General features: G+C 41.4%; 1 protein-coding gene across 3 annotated transcripts in view; it reads right to left on the reverse strand.

Moving 5' to 3' along the window:
- Nucleotide 1: 1 nt before the first annotated feature.
- Nucleotides 2-20,653, reverse strand: part of myh11a (myosin, heavy chain 11a, smooth muscle) — a 42,570-nt gene continuing 21,918 nt past the window's right edge. For 2 of the 3 annotated variants that reach the window (XM_042485940.2, XM_088074018.1), the window contains 36 exons: nucleotides 18,445-18,537; nucleotides 18,283-18,346; nucleotides 16,149-16,247; nucleotides 15,900-16,043; nucleotides 15,700-15,795; nucleotides 15,094-15,212; nucleotides 14,841-14,993; nucleotides 14,555-14,728; nucleotides 14,247-14,420; nucleotides 13,982-14,096; nucleotides 13,310-13,503; nucleotides 12,528-12,649; nucleotides 12,356-12,425; nucleotides 12,098-12,258; nucleotides 11,353-11,461; nucleotides 11,036-11,167; nucleotides 10,660-10,866; nucleotides 10,440-10,577; nucleotides 10,004-10,127; nucleotides 9,732-9,903; nucleotides 8,872-9,084; nucleotides 8,562-8,706; nucleotides 7,368-7,574; nucleotides 7,152-7,256; nucleotides 6,884-7,036; nucleotides 5,977-6,225; nucleotides 5,676-5,888; nucleotides 5,166-5,378; nucleotides 4,902-5,063; nucleotides 4,015-4,143; nucleotides 3,841-3,929; nucleotides 3,624-3,747; nucleotides 3,335-3,543; nucleotides 2,845-2,953; nucleotides 2,551-2,723; nucleotides 2-998 (listed from right to left, as the gene is read on the reverse strand). In XM_042485940.2, the coding sequence (XP_042341874.1) occupies nucleotides 872-998; nucleotides 2,551-2,723; nucleotides 2,845-2,953; nucleotides 3,335-3,543; nucleotides 3,624-3,747; nucleotides 3,841-3,929; nucleotides 4,015-4,143; nucleotides 4,902-5,063; nucleotides 5,166-5,378; nucleotides 5,676-5,888; nucleotides 5,977-6,225; nucleotides 6,884-7,036; nucleotides 7,152-7,256; nucleotides 7,368-7,574; nucleotides 8,562-8,706; nucleotides 8,872-9,084; nucleotides 9,732-9,903; nucleotides 10,004-10,127; nucleotides 10,440-10,577; nucleotides 10,660-10,866; nucleotides 11,036-11,167; nucleotides 11,353-11,461; nucleotides 12,098-12,258; nucleotides 12,356-12,425; nucleotides 12,528-12,649; nucleotides 13,310-13,503; nucleotides 13,982-14,096; nucleotides 14,247-14,420; nucleotides 14,555-14,728; nucleotides 14,841-14,993; nucleotides 15,094-15,212; nucleotides 15,700-15,795; nucleotides 15,900-16,043; nucleotides 16,149-16,247; nucleotides 18,283-18,346; nucleotides 18,445-18,537 (5,280 nt within the window). In that variant the 3' untranslated portion in view covers nucleotides 2-871. Of the gene's footprint in view, nucleotides 999-1,422; nucleotides 1,456-2,550; nucleotides 2,724-2,844; nucleotides 2,954-3,334; nucleotides 3,544-3,623; nucleotides 3,748-3,840; nucleotides 3,930-4,014; nucleotides 4,144-4,901; nucleotides 5,064-5,165; nucleotides 5,379-5,675; nucleotides 5,889-5,976; nucleotides 6,226-6,883; nucleotides 7,037-7,151; nucleotides 7,257-7,367; nucleotides 7,575-8,561; nucleotides 8,707-8,871; nucleotides 9,085-9,731; nucleotides 9,904-10,003; nucleotides 10,128-10,439; nucleotides 10,578-10,659; nucleotides 10,867-11,035; nucleotides 11,168-11,352; nucleotides 11,462-12,097; nucleotides 12,259-12,355; nucleotides 12,426-12,527; nucleotides 12,650-13,309; nucleotides 13,504-13,981; nucleotides 14,097-14,246; nucleotides 14,421-14,554; nucleotides 14,729-14,840; nucleotides 14,994-15,093; nucleotides 15,213-15,699; nucleotides 15,796-15,899; nucleotides 16,044-16,148; nucleotides 16,248-18,282; nucleotides 18,347-18,444; nucleotides 18,538-20,653 lie in introns of all 3 variants that reach the window. The other variant, XM_088074026.1, reaches the window with a different exon arrangement.

The raw sequence follows: 20,653 nt of genomic DNA on the forward strand, positions 1-20,653 counted from the left end.
CTTCTTTTTTTTTAAAGATCTTTATTTCTTGTGCAGGTGGTTCAACAGTAATAAGATACGATTGGTGTCATGTAAACATCGATTGGTTACATATAACATGATGAAATGAGAATGCATTGGTTTAGGGTGATGTTTTTGAACATGTACAGTAAATCAGGAAGAATACAAAAAAATAGAAAATTATGATGCCCAATGCTGAAATCTCTGGCTCGTGACTTTATAGTTTACCCTAAACCTTATGACTTTATTAAGTAAAAGCAATCTAAACATAACTGGGCACAAGAAAGGTGCAAATGCTATAAAACGGTGACTTTAGAAAATGTCCAACAGCTAAATATTTGTTTGTTGGGGTACAAACGGCAGCACTGACTAGATTCAGACTAGCATAGAAAATATCCAATCTGTTGATCCACTTCAGTGCTGCTCTGAAACACTAACAGCAGTCACAGGCAACAGGACGACACTTACAGATCCACAGATTTACACGATGTCTCTGCTTTAAGGTGACTTATCGTGGAGCACCGAGGCTTTGCTGGCAGGTTAGCGTGGTAATTAGAGGCACCTATGATTGTGTGTGAAACCTTGCATAAGAAGGTATCAGTCTTCAGTGCAGTACAAAACAGTGTAAATTTAAAAAAAAATAAAAAAGAAACAGCAAATCACACATCATCAGAGTCACCAAAACAACTCCTCTTGTTGATATCAAGTCCTCCTGATTATTGCGTGTCAAGAAAAAGTGCTCTGAAACAAGAAGACAGATCGGTACACTATTGGAAGTTTGAGAAAATACATATTTCGGGGTGATATGGAAGAACTAGATAGCATATAAGGCTTTGAAGTTATTAAGTTAAATCTCGTTATTGGACGTCCTTTACTCCGCAGGCTTGGTTCCGTTGAAGTCGCCTTGGGAGTCGGCCTCCTCCTCCGAGGCGTCCTCCACCACCCTTCGGCCTCCGCCCATACGTCGGGGTGCGCTGAAGGAAGGCTCGTTTCCGCGCCTAAAACACCACAGAGACAGACACGAGACAGATACGAACACAAAAACATATCCACACAGTGAGAGGAGTGCTTATAGGACAGTTTTGAGCGGTCAAGATTGTTTGAAATCCACTCGGGTGTTGATGAAATACAGGTTGTGCTTTGATTACAGGTGAAGCACGCTGGTTATCTTTGTAACTCATTTGCGAAGGAAAATGAGTTCGGTTTATGGCAATTAAACCAAGCACTGAGAAAAGTATGGCCACCAGTAAGGAATTGGTGTAATGGAGATATTTTAGGTTTTCTAAGGTAGCTGATGAGCCATATTTCTCTCAGTAAGGCTCAATGAAAAGAATGACAGCATTAAGAGTGTGCACTGGGGAATGAAAAGTTATGGTAGTTAATAAGAAATGGTGATGGGGTAACTTTTAGGCGCAGAGGTACCTGCTGTGTTACTCCTTGGGTTCAGGGTTGCCTCTGGAATAGAGATGGACACCATTGTTTTGCTTGTGTTCAGTGAGGGTGCTTTACCAAATTCTACACAAGCTTTGAATTCAAGTTTACAACCCTCTGAAGATATATATAATAATATAATATATTATAATCACAATGTGGTTAAAGCAGCAGTTTGAAACTTCTAAAACTAACTTTTTGTCATATTTTCTTATACGAGAAACTGTGTATAAAGATGGAGAATGCGGCAGCCCAAATGTCCGGGATACAGGCACTGTACATCTTGCGCTGGTGAAGTCATTCGGAGTTGGAGTCTGCGCAGTAGCGATATCCGTGACGCGGAAGTTTCTGCCAAAACACCAATCCGACCAATTGCGAGCTGCGCCGCTGAACATGAGCCCACGGATTAGCTGGCACAGCTGTCAATCATGGCGAAAACCCCCCTATTTGTATAATTAAATAACTTATTAAAACCGAACTAACCATAACACAATCACTTGAACAAACATAAGGGTGAAAAAAAAATTATTTGGCGTGTACTTTGAGTTTTTTAGTTTGGCCTATGTCCCATTCACTAACATGGAGGGACAGGCTTTATGACCTATACTGCAGTCAGACACCAGGGGGCGAATGAGACTGAAAAGCTACACTTAGGAGGAATCGTCATGTTGTCCATCTTTATATACAGTCTTAAACCGTCACTATATTTACACAGTATTACACGAGACAGATAACCTAAAAAAAACCCAAAACATGTTCCTCTGCCTCCTGACTTTTAATTGCATTAATGCACAACAAAAACAACCGATCAAAGCTGGGGAGTCTCTAACACAGCTGTCAATCACTGCTCGTGAACTGCGGTCAAGTTAGCCAGCGCTGATCAAATATGAATCAAGATTATGTTACTGTCTTTTTCTCAAATATTATGTTAGTGTACTGTTTAGCTGTCAAATGAGACTGTTTGATAGAAAACAGAGCACCGCCACAGTGGCCCCAGCAAACGTCCTCTTTTAACAGCTCAACAGCACACATAGAAATAAAAAAAATAACAAGACAAAAGATGAAATGGATTAAAAACACTCTTCCTAGCCAAGAAGACAGACTGACTCTTTGTCCCACCTGAGTTTGCTCTTCAGAGAGTTGACCTCGCGGCTCATGGCGTCGTTGGCCTCGGTGGCTTCGTCCAGCTCCCGCTGCAGCTTCCTGCGGGCGGCTGTAGCACGCTGAGACTCCTCCTCCAACTCCTCTAGCTGCCTCTTCAGCTGCTTCATGCGGGTGTTCGATTTTTCTGCCTGGTGAGCAAACAAAGGAAATATGTCAAATTTAGTACTAGCCATCCCTGATTCCAGATTTCATCTACTCACAAATAGGTACGGACTTGTGTTTGAGCGTGGCTGCATTGAGTGAGTGTACCTGGTCTTTGTACTGTTCTCCCTGTTTCCTTTCGTCTTCGACCTGCAACAACAGGTCCTTCAGCTTCTTGTCCTTCTGGCGTATGCTCTTCGCAGATGCCTGCTTCTCCCTGAGAGAGGACACAAGAGGTCAGAGAGGAATACTAGTACAACTGATATAAATGTGTGTTTTCAAGTCCAAAAATACACCCGATGAAACACCAGATTACAGTATGAAACTTTTCATATGGCAGTGATCGCCTGGTGGGAGGTGCTTACAACAGAGAGGGGAGATCTGCAAGAAGAGGGTGTATAATAACATTCGGACATTTCTTCACCTGATGTCTACCTGCACCAGCTTTAACGTGAATCATGTCAAGGTTCATGTGTGTTTAGGACACAATCATGCCTACAGTCATTACTATCATATAATGTTTAGATGTGGTTAAATGTCATCAGTGTAATGATATAAAACCATGTAAAAAAAAAAAAAAAAAATCTTTGACCCTGACCTGTTCTCCTGCTCCAGCTGCTCCTCCAGCTGTGCCACTTTAGCCTCCAAGGCAGAAATGGAGGACTTGAACTTGGACTTGACCTGGTTCTCCATCTCCTGCAGCTTGGCCTTCAGCTCCTTGTTCTGGCGCTCCATCTGCTGCCGAGCGCTCTCGTTCTTCTGGGAGGTGGTGCGCTCCGTCTGCAGCTCGTTGTTGAGCTGGTCCACCTGTGGAGGGACAAAAGGGGATGAGTCCACTGCAGTGTTGAGCCCTTCTATAATTGAAGTAGCTGCCGCTGTCAGGTCACCTGCTGCGTGCTCTTCCTCAGCCTGTCGTTGAGGATCTCCATGTTGCTCTGCTCCTCTTCCAGCTCCTCCTCCAGCTGGCCGATCTTAGCTTCCAGACGACGTTTCTCATCTGCCAAGGCAGACCTGCACACAAAAAGAGCACGCAGAAAAAAACGTAGCAATCATTTGTCTGTGTCATTAAAGACAAAACACTGGAGAAATTAAATCTCCACCCACTTTCCAGAGGAGTTACTGGCCAGCTCATCAGACAGCTCGTCTCTTTCAGCCTCCGCCTGCTTCCGTGCCCTCTCAGCTGCAGCCAGATCCTACAAACATGTTAGACATACATCCTTTATTTTATTCCTCTGTTCTCTAACAGTTTGCTGCCCTGTTGGGAGTCAAATGTGTTACCTCCTGTAGCTGCATGAGCTCGGCCTCCAGGCTCTTGGCCTTCTTCTCACTCTCCTTTGCAGTAGTCAGCACCTCCTCTCTGGCAGCGTGGGCGTCTTCCAACTCCCGCTGGAAGTCCTTCATCTGTGCCTGGTGGGAGGAAGACAAACCGAGACACAGACAGCGATAAAGGAGAGCGTCAGAGTGCATGATGATGATGATCTACTGTGGATAATGCACTGATTATGGATGAGTACTCCATACAACCCCACTTCAAAAGATCTGAACTAATGTAAGAGCCTCCATCATGCATGTGAAGGTACAAAATAATCACACGCTTAATCCTTTGAAACCTGAGCTAATTAGTTTCTTTCAAAAAAATGAGGAAAAAGCATGAACCATCTTCTTAACACACGGCCCAAAAAATAGCAAAAAATTTGTAAAAAGTTACAAAACATTTACCAAAAAAAGACAAGTTTAAAAAAAACCCACAAAAATACAAACAACAAAATGACATAAAAGGTACAGAAAAAAATAGTATAATTTTTTCTGTGACATAATTGGAATGACTTTAAATATAGTTTTTTTGGACATTTTCCCCCAGTTTTTTGATATTTTCTAATAATTCTATACTCTTTTAAAAACACAATTTCAGATTATTTTCAGGACATTTTCTTTGTCACCTTTTACTTTTGTCATGCAATTTGTGGGACATTTGTTGCGAAGTTGGTCATTGCCTTTTTCTCAACACTTTTGAAAGAAATAAAACCAGTTTGCTCGGGTTTCAAAGGGTCAAAAAAGTAATTTATAAAAGCAAATGTGTGCATCACTTAAAATCAGATACAATAAAATCTAAAATAAAACTGCAGTTTTTACTGCTGCATTTCCATCCGTCACTTCAGTCTCACCTGGAGCTTGCGAAGCTGTTTGATGGCCTCATCCCGTCCCTTACTGGCCGTCTCGATCTGTCCCTCCAGATCTTTCATGTCCGTCTCTAACTTCTTCTTGGCTGCTGTCGCCATGGCTCTCTGCTTACGTTCGTCCTCCAACTCTGTCTCCAGCTCACGGACCTGCAGTCGGTATACATCATCGGTTATATTGATGTGACATTCTCTGATATTGGATGAGATCACACATTTGCATTTCGGGGACAACATATTTTATCTGTTTACCTGCTTGACAAGCTGTCTCTTCTTCTCTTCTCCCATCTCGTCTCGTCCCTGGAGGTCCCTCTCAAACTGGGCCTTCAGCGCCTGCATGTTGACCTCCAGGCGCAGCTTGGCGTCCTCAGCCGCCTGCAGCTCGTCCTCTAGCTCCTCCAGCTGGGTCTTCATCTCTTCCACCTGAGCCTCCAGGCCTCGCTTGGACTTCTCCAGCTCGTGGACCTGCCATCAATACAAAATTAACTACAACATTTACACAGCATGACATGCATTGTTAAAGGTAAACAGAAAGAGTTTGTATTTGAGACTCATTTATGTCCTTCTTGGCCAAAGAAACATGTATAACTGACTGAAAAAGAAATGTTATATGGATAACAAGAAAGTATTAAAAAAACAAAACTGTATTTAATTAGCATAAAGAAATTAGACCAGTCAAACCACAGACTTTCAGCCTAAAAATATACTGGTCAGTCCAGTCAGGATGGTCTAATGTGTGACAGTTGTTGTTTCAGCACTAACATTTTTTCCCACGTCGTCCTTGGAGCTGATCAGATCTTCCATCTCCATCCTCAGGGCCTTGTTGGCTCTCTCCAGCTCCTCTCTGGAGTCCTGCGCCTCCTCCAGAGCTCTCGCCAGGGACAGAGCCTTGGTCTCCTTCTCTCTGGCCTCAGCCTCAGCTCGGTCTCTCTCATCTGCGTATTTACTGGAGATGCTCTTCTCCTCAGCCAGCATCTGGACACCAGGGAGGACAGAAAACCAAGTTTTAGGGTGTAACTCGCAGTGCGACAGGTTGTGTTATCACTTTTCTGACTTAGCCGACCTGGTCGAACTTCTTCTGCTTCTTCTCCAGGTTGGACACATTTTGTCTCTGGTTGTCCAGGTCCATCAGCGTGTCCTCCAGCTCCTGCTGCAGACGGTTTTTGGTCTTCTCCAACTTATCATACGCAGAGGCCTTCTCCTCGAACTGGGTGTTCGCTGCCTCCAAATCTCTCTGCAGACGTTTCTTACCTTCTTCCAGCAGCTCGATGTTTCCCGTCATCTCGTCGAGCTTCTTCTTCGCATCTGATAACTGTGGATGGAAGACGACTTTGTTAAGGGCACTAATTATAAAGGTAATTAATCAGTTTTGTTTGTTTTGTTCATTTACCAATGTCCTTCTTGCTTCATTCCCAAACTTCCCCCCGTTATTGGGGTTACTATTTAGATTAATTGTACAATTTATCAGTTTTTCTGCGCTATTATTGTTACTCATTGAACATAATGTGAAATATCCATAAAATATATCACTTAGTCAGGGGTTTACACTATGTTTATTTAAAAAGTGGTCTTTTCAGGAAAAACATGCCCTGAGTGTTTATACTGCAGCCTGGCTTCTGGTCACTGGACCAGTTTTTACAAAATGTTGTTCCAATTTGTCAACTAGACACAAATACAGGATATATTAGGGTCCAGATTGAAAAACACCCTTTAACTCTGGATTTTAGGTTTATTTGCTGTGCAGAGAGTAATTCTTCAGCATGGTGGTGAATACTTTTTTAACCCCTCAGAGTGAAAGGATGTGATGTTTTGTGGGCATTCCCAAAAATACAGACTGTATCTACTGTAAGACGTAACTAAAATCTGTCTCTGATGTCTTACTTATTCTTTCCCACAATATTTTCTTGATGATTTCACCTCCAATCTATAGATAAACTTGTAAATTAGCGACCCCTAGTGTGAGCTCTGACCTGGATGTTGAGTGTGGAGACGTGTCGCTCCACGTTCCTCTTGGCCTCCATCTCCTCTTCGAGCTGCTCCTGCAGGCTGTTCTTGTCGTCCTCAGCTTGCCGCAGCTTTGTGGACAACTGCAGTTTCTGACGTGTCTCCTCAGCCAGCAGCTCCTGTAGGTCAGAGGTCAACGCTTTAATTCTGACCTATTGTCAGCTAACAGTAAAGGTAAAATGTAAACTGTGTTGGGATGATAACACACTGTTTCAGTTCTAAAGATTCAGGCACCTGTGAGTCTTGGAGCTGAGAGGTGAGGCTGCTGACATCTTTGCTCAGTTTGATGTTCTTGCCTTCTGCTTCATTCAGTAGGTTTGTAACACTCTCCAATTCCACCTGTATAACAACAAAGAAGTTTCGGGGATTTATTTTAGAGTTTCAGTTAGTAGCTTTTAAAAATGCACACAAAAAATCTACAGCACTGATGTAACTACTGAGAGCTTTTACCGTGATCTTGGAGCAGCGCTCTCCCAGCTCGGCCTTCTGCTTCTCGCTGTCGTTGAAGCGTGACTGCAGGTCTGTCACCTGACCTTCCAACTTCTTCCTCTTGTGCTCTCCGTCCTGTTTTGCCTGGGTGAGTGAGCGCACCTCCATGGTCAGCTCTGATGTCTCCTTCTCCAGAGCTTGTTTAGCCTTCTCCAGGTTAGACTTTACCTAAGCAGGAGAAAGAAAATACAAGATTTAGTATCAACTAAAATAAAGCTAAATAACACCAGTAGCTTAAATAATTTTGCCTGGATCAGAATGATCCGTATTTGGAAATCTCATGTTTTGCTATTCAGGATAAGCTAATCCATCTTATTTTTGTGCTGTTTTTTTAAGCAACATTAAATTTGTTAGTATGTATTTTTACAAACAAGTTATTATATTTTTATTATCCTCCATAAGTGGTGTAGAGCTCTGTGTTACCTCAAGTAAACACACCTATCTATGGTAAAGTCTGCAAGTTATGTTTGACCACAGATACCTGAGAGGACCAGTGCCAGCAAATTTAGCAACACAAATACATGCCTCATTCCTCAAAAGAACTCTAGTACCTGACATCTTAGTAACTGATACTAATCACCTGCGTCATAAGTGTAGAAATACCACTGTCTTTTCTCTGTTCTGTGTCAAACGGCTGCTTGCATGTTTCTTTCGTTTCTGTATCAACCCGAATACTAAAGTACTCGAGTATTAAATGTTCCTGATTGAAGCTTCAACTGATGTCTCCGTCCTTCAGAATTCATCACAGAAAATCATCCTGTCAAAACTGAATGACCCTGAATATCAAATCCAGATCCCAATGTAGCCTTCTAGCTATTTAAACTTATTTATGTACTTAGGTCTCTCTTACCAAATTAAGTTAAGGTTTATACATAGAAAAACGGGTCGGGTGCACAGTTGGGTAACCCAAAGTGTAACATTAAGTGTAATATTTGACCGGTTTAAGTTTCATTATATTTGTTCATCCATCCCTCTGCTAAGATCAGGAAAGATATCCCATTGCTACTAAAAACTTTTAATCGACATATACTGAAGTTCCAAATGAGATAAAAACCAAAACTGGATTACATGATGTAATCCAATTTCAGAATCCTTTTTTCTTTCAAACAGCTCATATATTTATTTTTATAAGTGTATGAAATGATGGAGGCGTACTCGTTTGGACTGCTCCAGCTGCTCTGTGAGCTCCTCCACAGCCTGGGTGTGCTTCTGTCTCATCTCCTGAACCTGGGCCTCGTGCGTGCGGTTCTCGTCGTCCATGGCTCTTTTCAGCAGGGTCACCTCCTGCTCACGTTTGGCCCTGCAGAACAGACGGATGGAGCATGCGGATGTTTGACATTTCACCTCTGTCTTTGCAGCCTCGATCATCTATTCAGTATCATTTTTCTCTAACATGAATTGTGTCCATATACGTTTTAATGTGTAACAGTTTTGTATTTGTAATTTTCAGTGTTTTATGTCCAACCTTAGTTCCTGCTGTGTGGCTGTGGTGTCCAGCGTGTCCTCCAGCTCAGACTTGAGGGCCTCCAGCTCCTCCCCGAGGTCTCGTTTGATCTTCTCTGCTTTGTTCCTGGCCGCTCGCTCCGAGTCGAGGTCCTCCTGCAGGTCGGAGATGTGTCCCTCCAGCTCTCTGATCTTCTTCAGCGCGTTGTTCTTCTGAGCTGTCTCGTCTTCTAACCTGAAGAGGAAGAGGAGGGAATCGAGGAGGACATTTGTTTATATCCAAGAAGTTAAAAATTGATAAGATAAGATAAGGTAAGATAATCCTTAATTAGGGGAAATTTTCACTTTTACAGCAGTGAAGTGATATCAAAGAAAGGTATGTATAAGACAAATAAAGCAAGAAGAACAATATAAATAATACAAACAAGTCGCAAAACTAAACATTTTTACACCCATGGCACATGGAAATGATAATATGGCCAACTAATTCCACCTTCTATTTATTTTTATTGCATATTATGGTTGTTTTTTCTTAAAACGGTTTTGGCTTTTGTTGTTTAATGTTTCTCTGTCTTTAATTTGTGTTTCACCTCTGGCCTTCTGTTAATGATTTTATTCTATTTATTTTATTACAGTGTTAGGTTTTAAATTTTAGCCCTCTCGCATGTAAAGCACTTCGGGCTGCATTTTACGTATGAAAGGTGCTATACAAATAAATATTATTATTATTAAATTGCACATTGTAACAATAAAATTGCACAGGTTTTAAGTCCATTTGATTTGATGCAACTCGGGCTCAGTCAGATTAAGTGCTAAAATGCTGTGTTTTGTAGATTTAATCTGTAAATGTCTGCTATTTTTTATCACTTCTCAGGACTTTACCTGGCCAAGGCGTTCTGTAGCTCCTCCTCCTTCTTTGCAAGCTGGGCTTTGAGGTCAGCAATCTGCGCCTGCAGGTCGGCTATCTGCTCCTGCATGTCGTTTGACTCGGCTTCCAACTTACGCTTAGCCTTATCGAGCTCCTGTCGACTCTTCTCTTCCTTTTTCAAACGCACTGTAAGTACAGCAGAGAGTTAACAATGAGCATAAATGTTTTATTTTGGCAAAATGGTTTTGCGGGTATTAATGCATGACAATTCATAGCAGATTATTACCCTCTAGCTCCGAGATCATGGACTCATGCTTGTTTTTGAGCTTGGTGAGGTTCTTTGATTTCTCCTCTTCCTCTGCCAGGTTGGAACTGAAGTCTGCGATTCTCTCCTCCATCAGCTTCCTCTCCTACAAAACACCAAGTAGGTAATCAATTAATCAATTAATCAAAATGTGCTGCAAAACCACAAGTATGTTGCGGTCGCAGTGCCTTAGTGCCGCCATTTGTGTAACTAGTCAAAACTGCACATCACAACCACAAGTAAGAAGAAGAGGGCGAAGGTCTGACGAAAAAGAAAGATGTGTCTTTGACACTGACAGCCGCCATCGTTAGTTTAGGCAGTGCGCTCATTGTTTGTCTGAGCGATAGGTCAGCTGCTCTCTTATTAAGTGACTGATTGATCTTATGGTCTCTGATAAATTCTGTTTTCAAACACTCACCTTCAGCAGCTTGTTGTTCTGGTCCTCCATCACCAGGATGTCGTCCTCCAGCTTTTTGACCTTCCCCTCACAGGTTACCTTCTCCAGCTGCAACTTTTGACGAGCGTCTTCTTCCTCCTCCAAATGTTCCTCCAATTCCTACAAGAAGAATTTTTCAGTTTCAGAGCAAACATAACTGAGTATGAAGCTCCAGTAACAAGAAACAGATGTGCAGACCGACCTGCATCTGCTGCTGCATCTTCTTCTTATCCACTAGCAGCGCTTGAGCTCTTTCCTCCTCTTCATCCAGTCTTGCCTCCATCTCATGGAGGATCTCCTCCAGCTCCTGTTTCTTAGCCGCCAGACGAACTCTCATCTCCTCAGCCTCAGCATACAGCTCTGTCTCAGCCTGAAGCTGCTCCTGCAACGCATTCCTCTCCTCCAAAACCTGAAGCAGACAGACCACATCGTATCAGGCTGAGCTTCACTGCCAGCAGATTCCTTAAACAGGATCTCATTCTTACTGACTTCTTTTCACTCATGTATTAAATGAAACACTGAAAAGTGACATTAAATACTTCAGCACAGTTTTTAAGGTTGTAGATTTCGTCCTTTACCGATGTGTGTTTCAATGAGATCTCCTTCAGCTCAGATTCAAACTTTGTAGCAACTTCTTTGGCTCTGTTCAGCTCTTCCTCCTTCAGACTCATCTCCTCCTCCTGTCGGGTCACTTGCAGCAGGGGCTTGACCTGCAGTCCAGGAGGATGGACATCATCACATTTTTAAAATAGGTTTAGGGCAATTAAAGGATATGCTTGTGATTTACAAGTATATAATAGAATCATTCTGCTACTTCACTGAAATATTAGAAAAAAGTCATATACAGAGTTGCGCTGTTATTTTGTTGCACTACTATGCAGCATGATTAGCGGACCTTTGTGAAGAGTCTCCACCACTGCCAGTTCCTTAGTTTGAGGTAGGCAGCACAGTTCCTCTGGATCACTTTCATGGCTGTGAGCTGCTGCTGCAACTTGGCAAATGCCCTTTAAGATAAGATAAGAGTTTATGTTTCCCTTCATATACAATGTTGGTGCAAAAAATGACTAAAATAAGACAACAGTGGGTGCAAAATATTAAACTCTATAACAGTAAGGAGCAAGTAAGGTGTGATCCAATGTATAAAATGGGTACCAATATGGATGATAAACACAGTTGGTTATAAAAATGTAAGATCAAAACTTTATCTTATTAGATAAAAATGGATGTTGACAAAGATTTCCTTTAATTTACCATTTAAAAAGATCTCAATATATGTTATCACAATACATAGCATATTGCAAAACATTTTAAATTGCAATTAGTATTGTGATAATATTGTATTGTGGGACCTCTGGTGATTCTACCCCGAGTAGTTAGAGTAGGAAAGATACAAAAATAAAATAAAAAGGATGAATAAAAAACACAACACTAAAACCAATGTATCTTGTATTATATAAAGCAAAAGTTTTCTGATTTAAAGTGATAAAAACAGTTTTTTAAAAGTGATAAAAGTCTTCCTCTGCTGTAAAATACGAACCAAAATACTTTCTGAAAGATTATATATTATTAGATATATTACATTTGGGAAGCATAGTTTATTAGAAAGTGAAGTATGTGAGGGGAGCCTTGAGTATTCATACTTTCTGGCCAGGAAGCCTCTAGCCCGGGCCTGGAAAGCGATGATGACCACAGTGATCTTCAGGTCTCTCTCCTCCTCCAGCTGGGCCAGCACTCCCGTACGGAAGAAGATCTTACTCTGTCCGATCCTGTACAGGTTGGGATCCAAGTCCAGGTGCTTGATCTACACAGACAGGAGACCAGAGAGAAAAAGGAGGGTTCACACAAACTTCTGAACTAATGTAAATTTCAGCGGAGGGGAATTTTGAACACATTTTTACCATGAGGCAGCAGGCTTGTTTGCCATCCATGAAGCCTTTGGGGATAGCGTTAGCAGCCAGGATCTCATAACTATCGGATGGAAAAGAGAGATGTTAAGGCGAGAAACATTTACAGAAAGATTTTAAACTCAAGAAAAACTTTAAAAATGGGTCTCTACAGATTCCCCCTCACCGCTGGCGGAACTCCTGGAAGACGATTCTGTTGGGAAATCCTTGTCGGCAGATCCTGATCCCCTCCAGCACACCGTTACACCTCAGCTGCTCCAAGACCAGGGCCGCATCCAGCTTCCCGGCCTGAGGAGAATGGGATTTCAGTCTGACTTCAGTTCAAAATCACTTATCATAACCCACCCGTTCAAAACTGCTTTTAATGTCTAATTAATGCCATATGAATTGTAATGTTAAGTTTATTTCACTATGTATTTTAATGTATTCTATTTTATGATCTTTTTTAACTTCTGTATGAGTTTCTTGAAAAGCGTTCTATAAATACAAGTTATTATTATTATTATTATTATTACTATTTTATCTTACTGGTTTACTTTATGGTTTATGGTCCATACTGAATGGTTACTGCATTATGTGGATATTTGTTTTTATGTGATACAATTAATGTTATGGCTTCAGTGATATATACCGAGAAAGAAATGCAAATATCAGTTTAACTGTGCCAGAAGGCAGCACAAGATAATATCGGATTTTCTTTCATTTCTTTAAGAACATGCATCCATATCCTAGCTGGTTATCCTTCAGGGTTACAGGGAGCCAGAGCGTCTACAGATCACCACCACAGAGGCCAAAACACTTAGACATGTGACAGCTTCCCTGCTCTTAAACAATCTGACTGTACAAACAAGTTATTATATCACAGATAGCAACAGTTTCCTCATTGTGAAAAACAGACGGCGTGTTTGCCATATGTTGCAGTGTTAATGACATTGTGCTTCTCTGTACCCTCTTCTCGTGGTTGGGGATGATACATCTGACGAAGTTGGGCTGGGTGTTGTGCAGCGTGGTCATAAGTTTGGCCAGAGACTCTTTGTAGAGTTGTCCCACCGTGCGGAACATTCCCTTCTTGGTCTTTGAGGCGCTCGGCATGGAGCTGTCCGTCATCTTGGCTATCGTGTCGAGACCCACCACTCTGTCCGCTGAATCAGACGACACATCGTTGTGTTAGTTTCACATAACAGTGTGTTCACTAAACTTAAAATGAGCTTGTTTCTACTGTAATATGAATCCTCATGAAAATGAGTGATGTGTTTGTCTGAACTGCTGATTTATTAAAGTCAAAGTCAGAATTGTGGAAATTTAAAATTTAAAATATGTCAAGTTATTGGTTGCATCTGAAAGTTTTACGTCCAATCATGATGTTCATGGATGTACAATGTTTGCAAATGAATCGGTCAGTGCGCAGGCAACTTAGTGATATGGCTGCTTTTATGGCCTACAAATCTCCAAAATAAAATCCTAAAGTTCTTTTTGTCTGCGACCGCGACAAGACAGAGTAAAAATGCAGTTAATTCTGAGGTGACGAGTAACAAGACTGATCTCGTGACCAAGACCGGTCTCAAGTACTACAACACTGAATCTATGTTTAGTTAAAACCAGCAAAGCCATACACCTCACCATCTTTCCAGAGATCTTGCACAAACTGGCTGGAGGAGTTGTTGAGCAGCGCTGTGACGTTATCATTTAGAGGGTCCATGTTCTTTGTGAGCCAGGCAGTGGCGTTATAGTCCACCTGCAAACAAAACGTTATTTAAGCTTCACTGAAACATTTAAAAATCACAAATCATCCTTAATCACATTTTATTCAATCTGGATTTTCCGCCCTCTGTAGGGGACATCATATCATGCTTTTATCATGTTATCCACTTAGACTCTTACTCACCTTTCCTGCATAATGAAGGATAGAAAACTCTGTCTTGTCTTTGAGCTGTTTAGTTTTGGCGAATTTCACATGGTTCCCTTGTGTGCTCAAGAGTTTCTCTACGAAGGAGACATCTGTGGCTTTGGGGAACCAGCACTCCTCATCCAGCAGGGCCAAGATGCCCGGAGGGTTGTTCTGCAGAGAATATACAGTGATTACTAAATCTAAACAAAATTCAGATTATCATACTGAATCAAAAAATATCTGCGTAAGCAGGAGAATATACTTTCCATGTGAAGTGGATTTAAATGCCCTTATTGTCAACTCACCGGCCTCTCGATGAGCTCAATGCAAGGCTGCAGGTCGAGTCCGAAGTCGATGAAGTTCCACTCGATGCCCTCCCTCTGGTACTCCTCCTGCTCCAGGATGAACATGGTGTGGTTGAAGAGCTGCTGCAGCTTCTCGTTGGTGTAGTTGATGCACAGCTGCTCGAAGGAGTTGTCCTGCAGAAACCGAAATACAAAACTAAGAATACAAATCACCCATAAACATGTTGTGCGTCTTGTAAGCTGCATGTCAGTTAAGTGGTTTCTGACTCATCTGTGGTCAACGTGCCTCAAAGATCTCAAAGCCAGCAATGTCGAGGATTCCCAGGAAGGAGGCTCCCTGGCGTTTGGTCTTGTCCAGGGCCTTGTTGACTCGGTTCAGGATCCAGCGGAAGAGGCGCTCAAACACAGCTTTAGCCAGGGCTTCAACAGCAAAGTCGGCCTAACAAATACACAAGACATAAAATATCTAGGTCTGGAAAACGTTCTTTAAAAACAGTCTTGGTTTTATTGTTCTTATGCAAGTGCACTCCCTGCAGTACCTGCTCTTTGGTCTGTGCCTTCTGCACCACCTCTCTGCCCACTTTGATTCGAGGGGTGAGGATGGCGCGGGTGAAGTCTGTCACATTGATGCCCTGCAGGTGACACACCTTCTGCGCCGCTACAGAGAAACAAGTTGGTGCACCAAACACAAGAATGCTTTGTATGGTTTACATGTACTGCTTTTAATAAAAAATAAGTTAGTGATCTTATATTGCTGAGCATATTGGTTTGACTTCTTTCAAAAAATATGAGTAGATCCAAAAAATCCTTAAAAAATTAGAAAAAAATCTGCAACATTATTTTAAATATATGGTTATAATAATTATACATGTAGTTTCTGGATTTTTTTCCTAGAATTTTAATTTTTTTCTCTTTAAAAAAAATCTTGTCACTTTTGACTTATTTCCTGAAATTTGTGGGACAGTTGCTCATATCCCTGTTCTTGTGTTTTTGAAAAAAATCAAACCAATTTGTTCGGGTTTCAGTGCTTAAATACCTTGTGAAGGGCATCTCAACACAGCACAAGAAAAGTGATGTCGCTTAAGGTTTAAGGGGTAAACTACATGGCAACAAGTTCCTAATAGTGAGAGATTGTGGTGTCTAACCGGTGTTGTCTGGCATGGTGGCCTGCTCCTGGTTCCTCTCTTTCTTGAACTCAATGTTTCCCAGCTGCATGACGGTGGAGCAAACCTTCAGGATATCTGAAACACAGTGACAAGACAGCTAGCACCAAAGACAAACAGCAGAGGCACCTCCAGGCAGTGTATCCTACTCTCGCAAAGCGGATCAGAGTGATCACTCATACCGACTCTCTCCTCGTCGGTGAAGCCCATGATCTTCATGGCCTCCATGGTCTCTTCATACATCTCGTCGTCCTGCTGGCCAGGGATCTGAACATGACCCGCACTCAGGAAGCGGTAATTACTGAAGGGCTCCAGGAGAAGCTCCTCTGAAAATATAACGCACACATGGTATTAAACAGCTTGTGAATGACTGCAGTAACTGTAAAGCAGGATGTAATATTACTGAAATGATGAAAAACAAGAAATCTCACCTCGCAGTTTGTCCTTGGCCCCGGCGATCATGTAGTAGAAGATGTGAAAAGCTCTTTCTGTCTTTGCCTGTCTGATACAGCGAGACTTCTCCAGCAGATCTGACAGTTTCAGCTGTTAAAGAATACATACGTGCACTGCCGAGGATGGATCATGCAAATAAACCTATTATCAGCCCCCATATAAGATCTGTCTACAGTGCAACTTTATATCTAATATGCTTCCCTTTCTTGACTTCTATTATATGAATAAGATTTTTTTAAACAAAAAATAAATAAATGGAGAATAATAACCTACAGGTGTCCAAACATATACACATTAGAGAGACACAAATGGAAACACAATCACATATGCACAGACACACCTTAGTATTTGCTCATTCTGTTTCTGTTATTCTTTTTCCTCTTTTCTTTTTTCTGTCTAAAAATAAAGCTCAAAAAAGCCCAACTGTCTCCACAAAGCAACTTCCCTACAGTTTATCTCAATACTTTGATTTCCAGTATGTAAATAAAATAAAATAATAATATTATAAAAATCCGCAGGTGTCACATGAATTTCAAGGGCACTTTTTCAAGTGACTTACATAACTTGGCTTTGAATTAATTACATAAAAACACATATGAGGGCCTTAGATATTTAAGTAGTTCACACAAGTTAGTTCCACCCAAGCAATTTGATTGGTCGAGTGCTGATCAGCTGATATACATCACTGAGACTTTTAACTCTTCATGTATCACTCCGCTTAACGGCTGTGCCAAACAGTTAGTTAGCCTACATTAACGGTACGCAAAGGCATGTGTGGACGTTTTGGTTTAAGAAAATAAAAGGGCGACAGTTGTTGTTGGAGCTGTTACACCGTCTTCCGTCCCGTTTATTGTTTTAATAGTTATCCAGTTAGGTGAACCCAGGACGCTCGGTGCGGCGGTGTGAGGTGAGAGCTTTTCTGTGGGCGTGTGGAGCCGTTAGCCGCGCTGCTGTTTTTAGCTTAGCTGCCTCGGTGTAGCTAGCTAGCTAACACCGTGCGGTGCTTCGAGACTGTGCGCGATTACGTTTACGAAGATGTGGCGCGGAGACGAGGAGCCTTTGAAACCCGGCGGGGACTCTGACCTTTCCTTTCACTGGTGACGGGAGCCAAAATTTTCCTCAGCGGGATGAGGCAGCTTGAGGTGGACGTCAGTGCGAGTGCGGGAGGCGGCGGAGACTACGGCTCTGAGTCGGTAAGGATTCTTCCTACTCGCCTCGGTAACTCGAGAGAGACACACAACTTATTTCGCTGTAAACACACAGATAATTGTACAGGTTACTAACACGTAGACCAAATTAACGCAATGTAGCCAGCTACTTTAGTGGACAAAGTTGTGTGTTGCTAGGTAACAGCTGTCACTTCCGGGAACTATTTGTGTCAGCAGAGTTAATAATGCTGTTGGACTTTATATCATCATGGCAGTGATTTGGTCGTAGGCACAGGGCCTCAGGTTGAGTGCAAAGAGATAATCACTTTTAAATAACAGTAAAGCAAACTTTTAACAACTAAAACTGAAATGAATGTTATGAGACAAAAAACAAACAAAAAATCACATCTTGGGTTAGAAGTGATATTGAACTGATAATAAATAAGATATATCCTTCCTCTTTAAAGGAATACTATACCCATAAAATGACCATTGGTATATCAAGTACATTACATCATTTGTATATTATTACTTATCCTGTAATTAAAAAAGAATTGTTTTTCTTGCATGCCTCCACCATGAACAGAGAATCCAAGAAAGGCAAAAATTCATGAATTGAAGTAAACAGGTTTCTGTGTTTAACTACAGCAAACTATATAAAAACTTGTAATCCAAGTCTTAATATCCAGTGGTGTGCTCAGTACTTCATAAACACAAATTTCCACTAAATCTGCAGGATTTGAAACACTTCAAAGTAATGTACAGTGTAGTAGTGTGTTTGGTACTCCACACCACACTGCGAAAATGCATATTTGGAAAGTATTTAGTACATGACTTGTCATTACAGAGGTTGCATAGCCTCTGGTTTCTATCCAGCTGTTTATGTGTTCCCTAACAAATGTGCCTTTTTGCCCATAAAAAAGTTGTTTTCCCTGAGTAAGAAAAACCCACACAGACAGGATACAAGTCTCAATGTTGGCTCCAACGATGTAGCCGGTCACATCAAAGTTGATGCGGATGAATTTACCCTGTGAGAGAGACAAGGAAAGAGGATGTTACAGGATGAGATGCTTTGATTAACAAAACATGCCCTTAAAATCACATCAGAATTAAACAGAAAACTCACAAATCGGGAGGAGTTGTCGTTTTTGATGGTCTTGGCATTTCCAAAGGCCTCCAGGATGGGATTAGCCTGCAGGAGCTGCTTCTCCAGCTCCCCCTGGTGACAACAGCAGCATACAGACACATCACTATTGAACACTGGTTGACTGCTGGAGGTGGGATTTCAGCAGGTGGTGATCGGTGGGGATGAAGTGGTTCAGGGTGGGGATGGGTTTGGGAAGGTTATCACAATATTATCACTGCTGTGCCAATGACAAGATGAAGGACTTAATTGGCTGAAAAATAACCAAATCAACCCCTAGTGATCAATGAATGTCCTAACAGGTAAATCTATAACTGGCAATGAGACAATATAATTCCTTTCTGGTCTTCTTTGACGTTGACGCATGACTTAAGACCATCAGTTTTGGTTGAGAGTATTAAATAAAATGAAGCTGCTGATGTGGAATCACAGAGAGGTTATATTGGGTCAGACGAAGCATCCGAAAAATGTAATGCCACGAAAACCTTTGATGAATCCTGCCAAAGTCTTTGCATTCGATGTGACGGCACATTAAAATGATTCACAAACAGTCCTCTGGAGATGCGATTTGCCTCCAGCGTGACTGCAGAGCAGAGCCTGCGGCCTGGTGGGCAGAGCTGGGGGATGGTCAGTAACTGAGGCAGACACCCCGTCACTCTGCATTGAGCTAATCCACCTGATCAAAGGGGTCTGTGGCGGTCTAGCGTCGAGGTCAGGTGCTGTAGATCTCTACCTTAAATACTCTTCGCTTAAAAACACTCCCGTCAGCTATGCTGTAAACGAGTTGAAGCCACGAAGAGTAGAAGGGCATGACTTGTGTCAATATTGTGATTAAAAAAATGCCAACGGTGAGATGATGAAGATTATGATGATGAAGATTAAAGGGAGACACTAAAGCTGAATCGCATACATTTTTACTTATAGATATCAGCAGAAAATGTCCCTCATTGATTACTTATGTTCAAGAAGTATTTTTGTATTACAAGTTTTCTGATTTTTATGTTTAAATACACAAATGAGGCATTATCTAATTAAATATGTGTTAATTTGCATACATTACCATGACAGAAATCTGAATATTAGATAAAACTAAGTTCAAAATTATTGTTTCAAATTGATGACATATTAATAGCCCAGGCCATCATATACCTGCGGTTTGTCAGGGCCCTTGTCATGTGGTATTGACAGTGAGATGCACTGGGCTTTCAACTCATGTACTATTTTGTACTTTTTTTGTATATTTTATGTAAACAAATAAACAAAACCAAATTAATGCACAAATCCAAACTCAAATAAACAAATAAATACATGTGTATTTATTTATTTAAATGTAAGACGGCATTTTATGGAAGCAAAAGAGCCCAAAATCTGTTGATCAGTACGAGGAAAAAACTATGTTTTCACCTGCTGTGTCTTCACTTTGTGGTGGACATTTTCAGACATTTGCAAACTTTACCAAACTTTATTTTGAGTTCTCACTCAGGATTGTACATTAAAAAACGTAACTAGACAAAAAAAGTTCACTTTATATGAAATTCAGTTTTTTTTTTTAAAGGAAAAACAGGACAGGTACAGACCAGCTGAAGAGGAGCAGTTCAGTGTTGGCAGAGCAGAGAGGAGGATCTTGTTCATTTAAGTCACTGGTGGGAAGAAAGGAGAGAAAAGAAGAGAAATAGAGCACAGCAAAACGGCAAGAAAGTGATCGTTCTTAAGATACTGTTGAAATAACACGCTTAAGCAGACAGCTAATGAGCAGCTGGCTGAGTCAAAATAATGCCTGAGAAAGAGAAAAAGTGAGAGCAGAGAAAAGAGATAAACTCAAAGATATTTCAGTTCAGGCAAAGACCCTGGGAGCCTAAAAGACTGACTGAGGACAGTCTACTGCAGAGGTGGGACTAAGACATTAGTTGTGTTTGAAACCATTCCCTATCACAGAAATACTGCACTGTATAGTGTGTTCGCCATTTATTCGTATTCCCAGTGGTTAATTTCATCCACTATATAGTGCACTATAAAATACCCACAATGCACAGTAAATTTGAGTGTACATACGATGTACCCTACATTTTAGTCCCGTATACCACAGTGCAATGCGGTCGTATATTTCTGGAAGAAGAAAATTCCAGCGTAGTGTCCGAAATCTTGTTTGGTTACCTATATAGTTCACTGTGTAATACACACTACATAGTGA

The sequence above is a fragment of the Plectropomus leopardus genome, chromosome 3 (assembly GCF_026936395.1).
Source record: "Plectropomus leopardus strain MGB_pleo_1.0 chromosome 3, ASM2693639v1, whole genome shotgun sequence".
Classification (NCBI taxonomy): Eukaryota; Metazoa; Chordata; class Actinopteri; order Perciformes; family Serranidae; genus Plectropomus; species Plectropomus leopardus.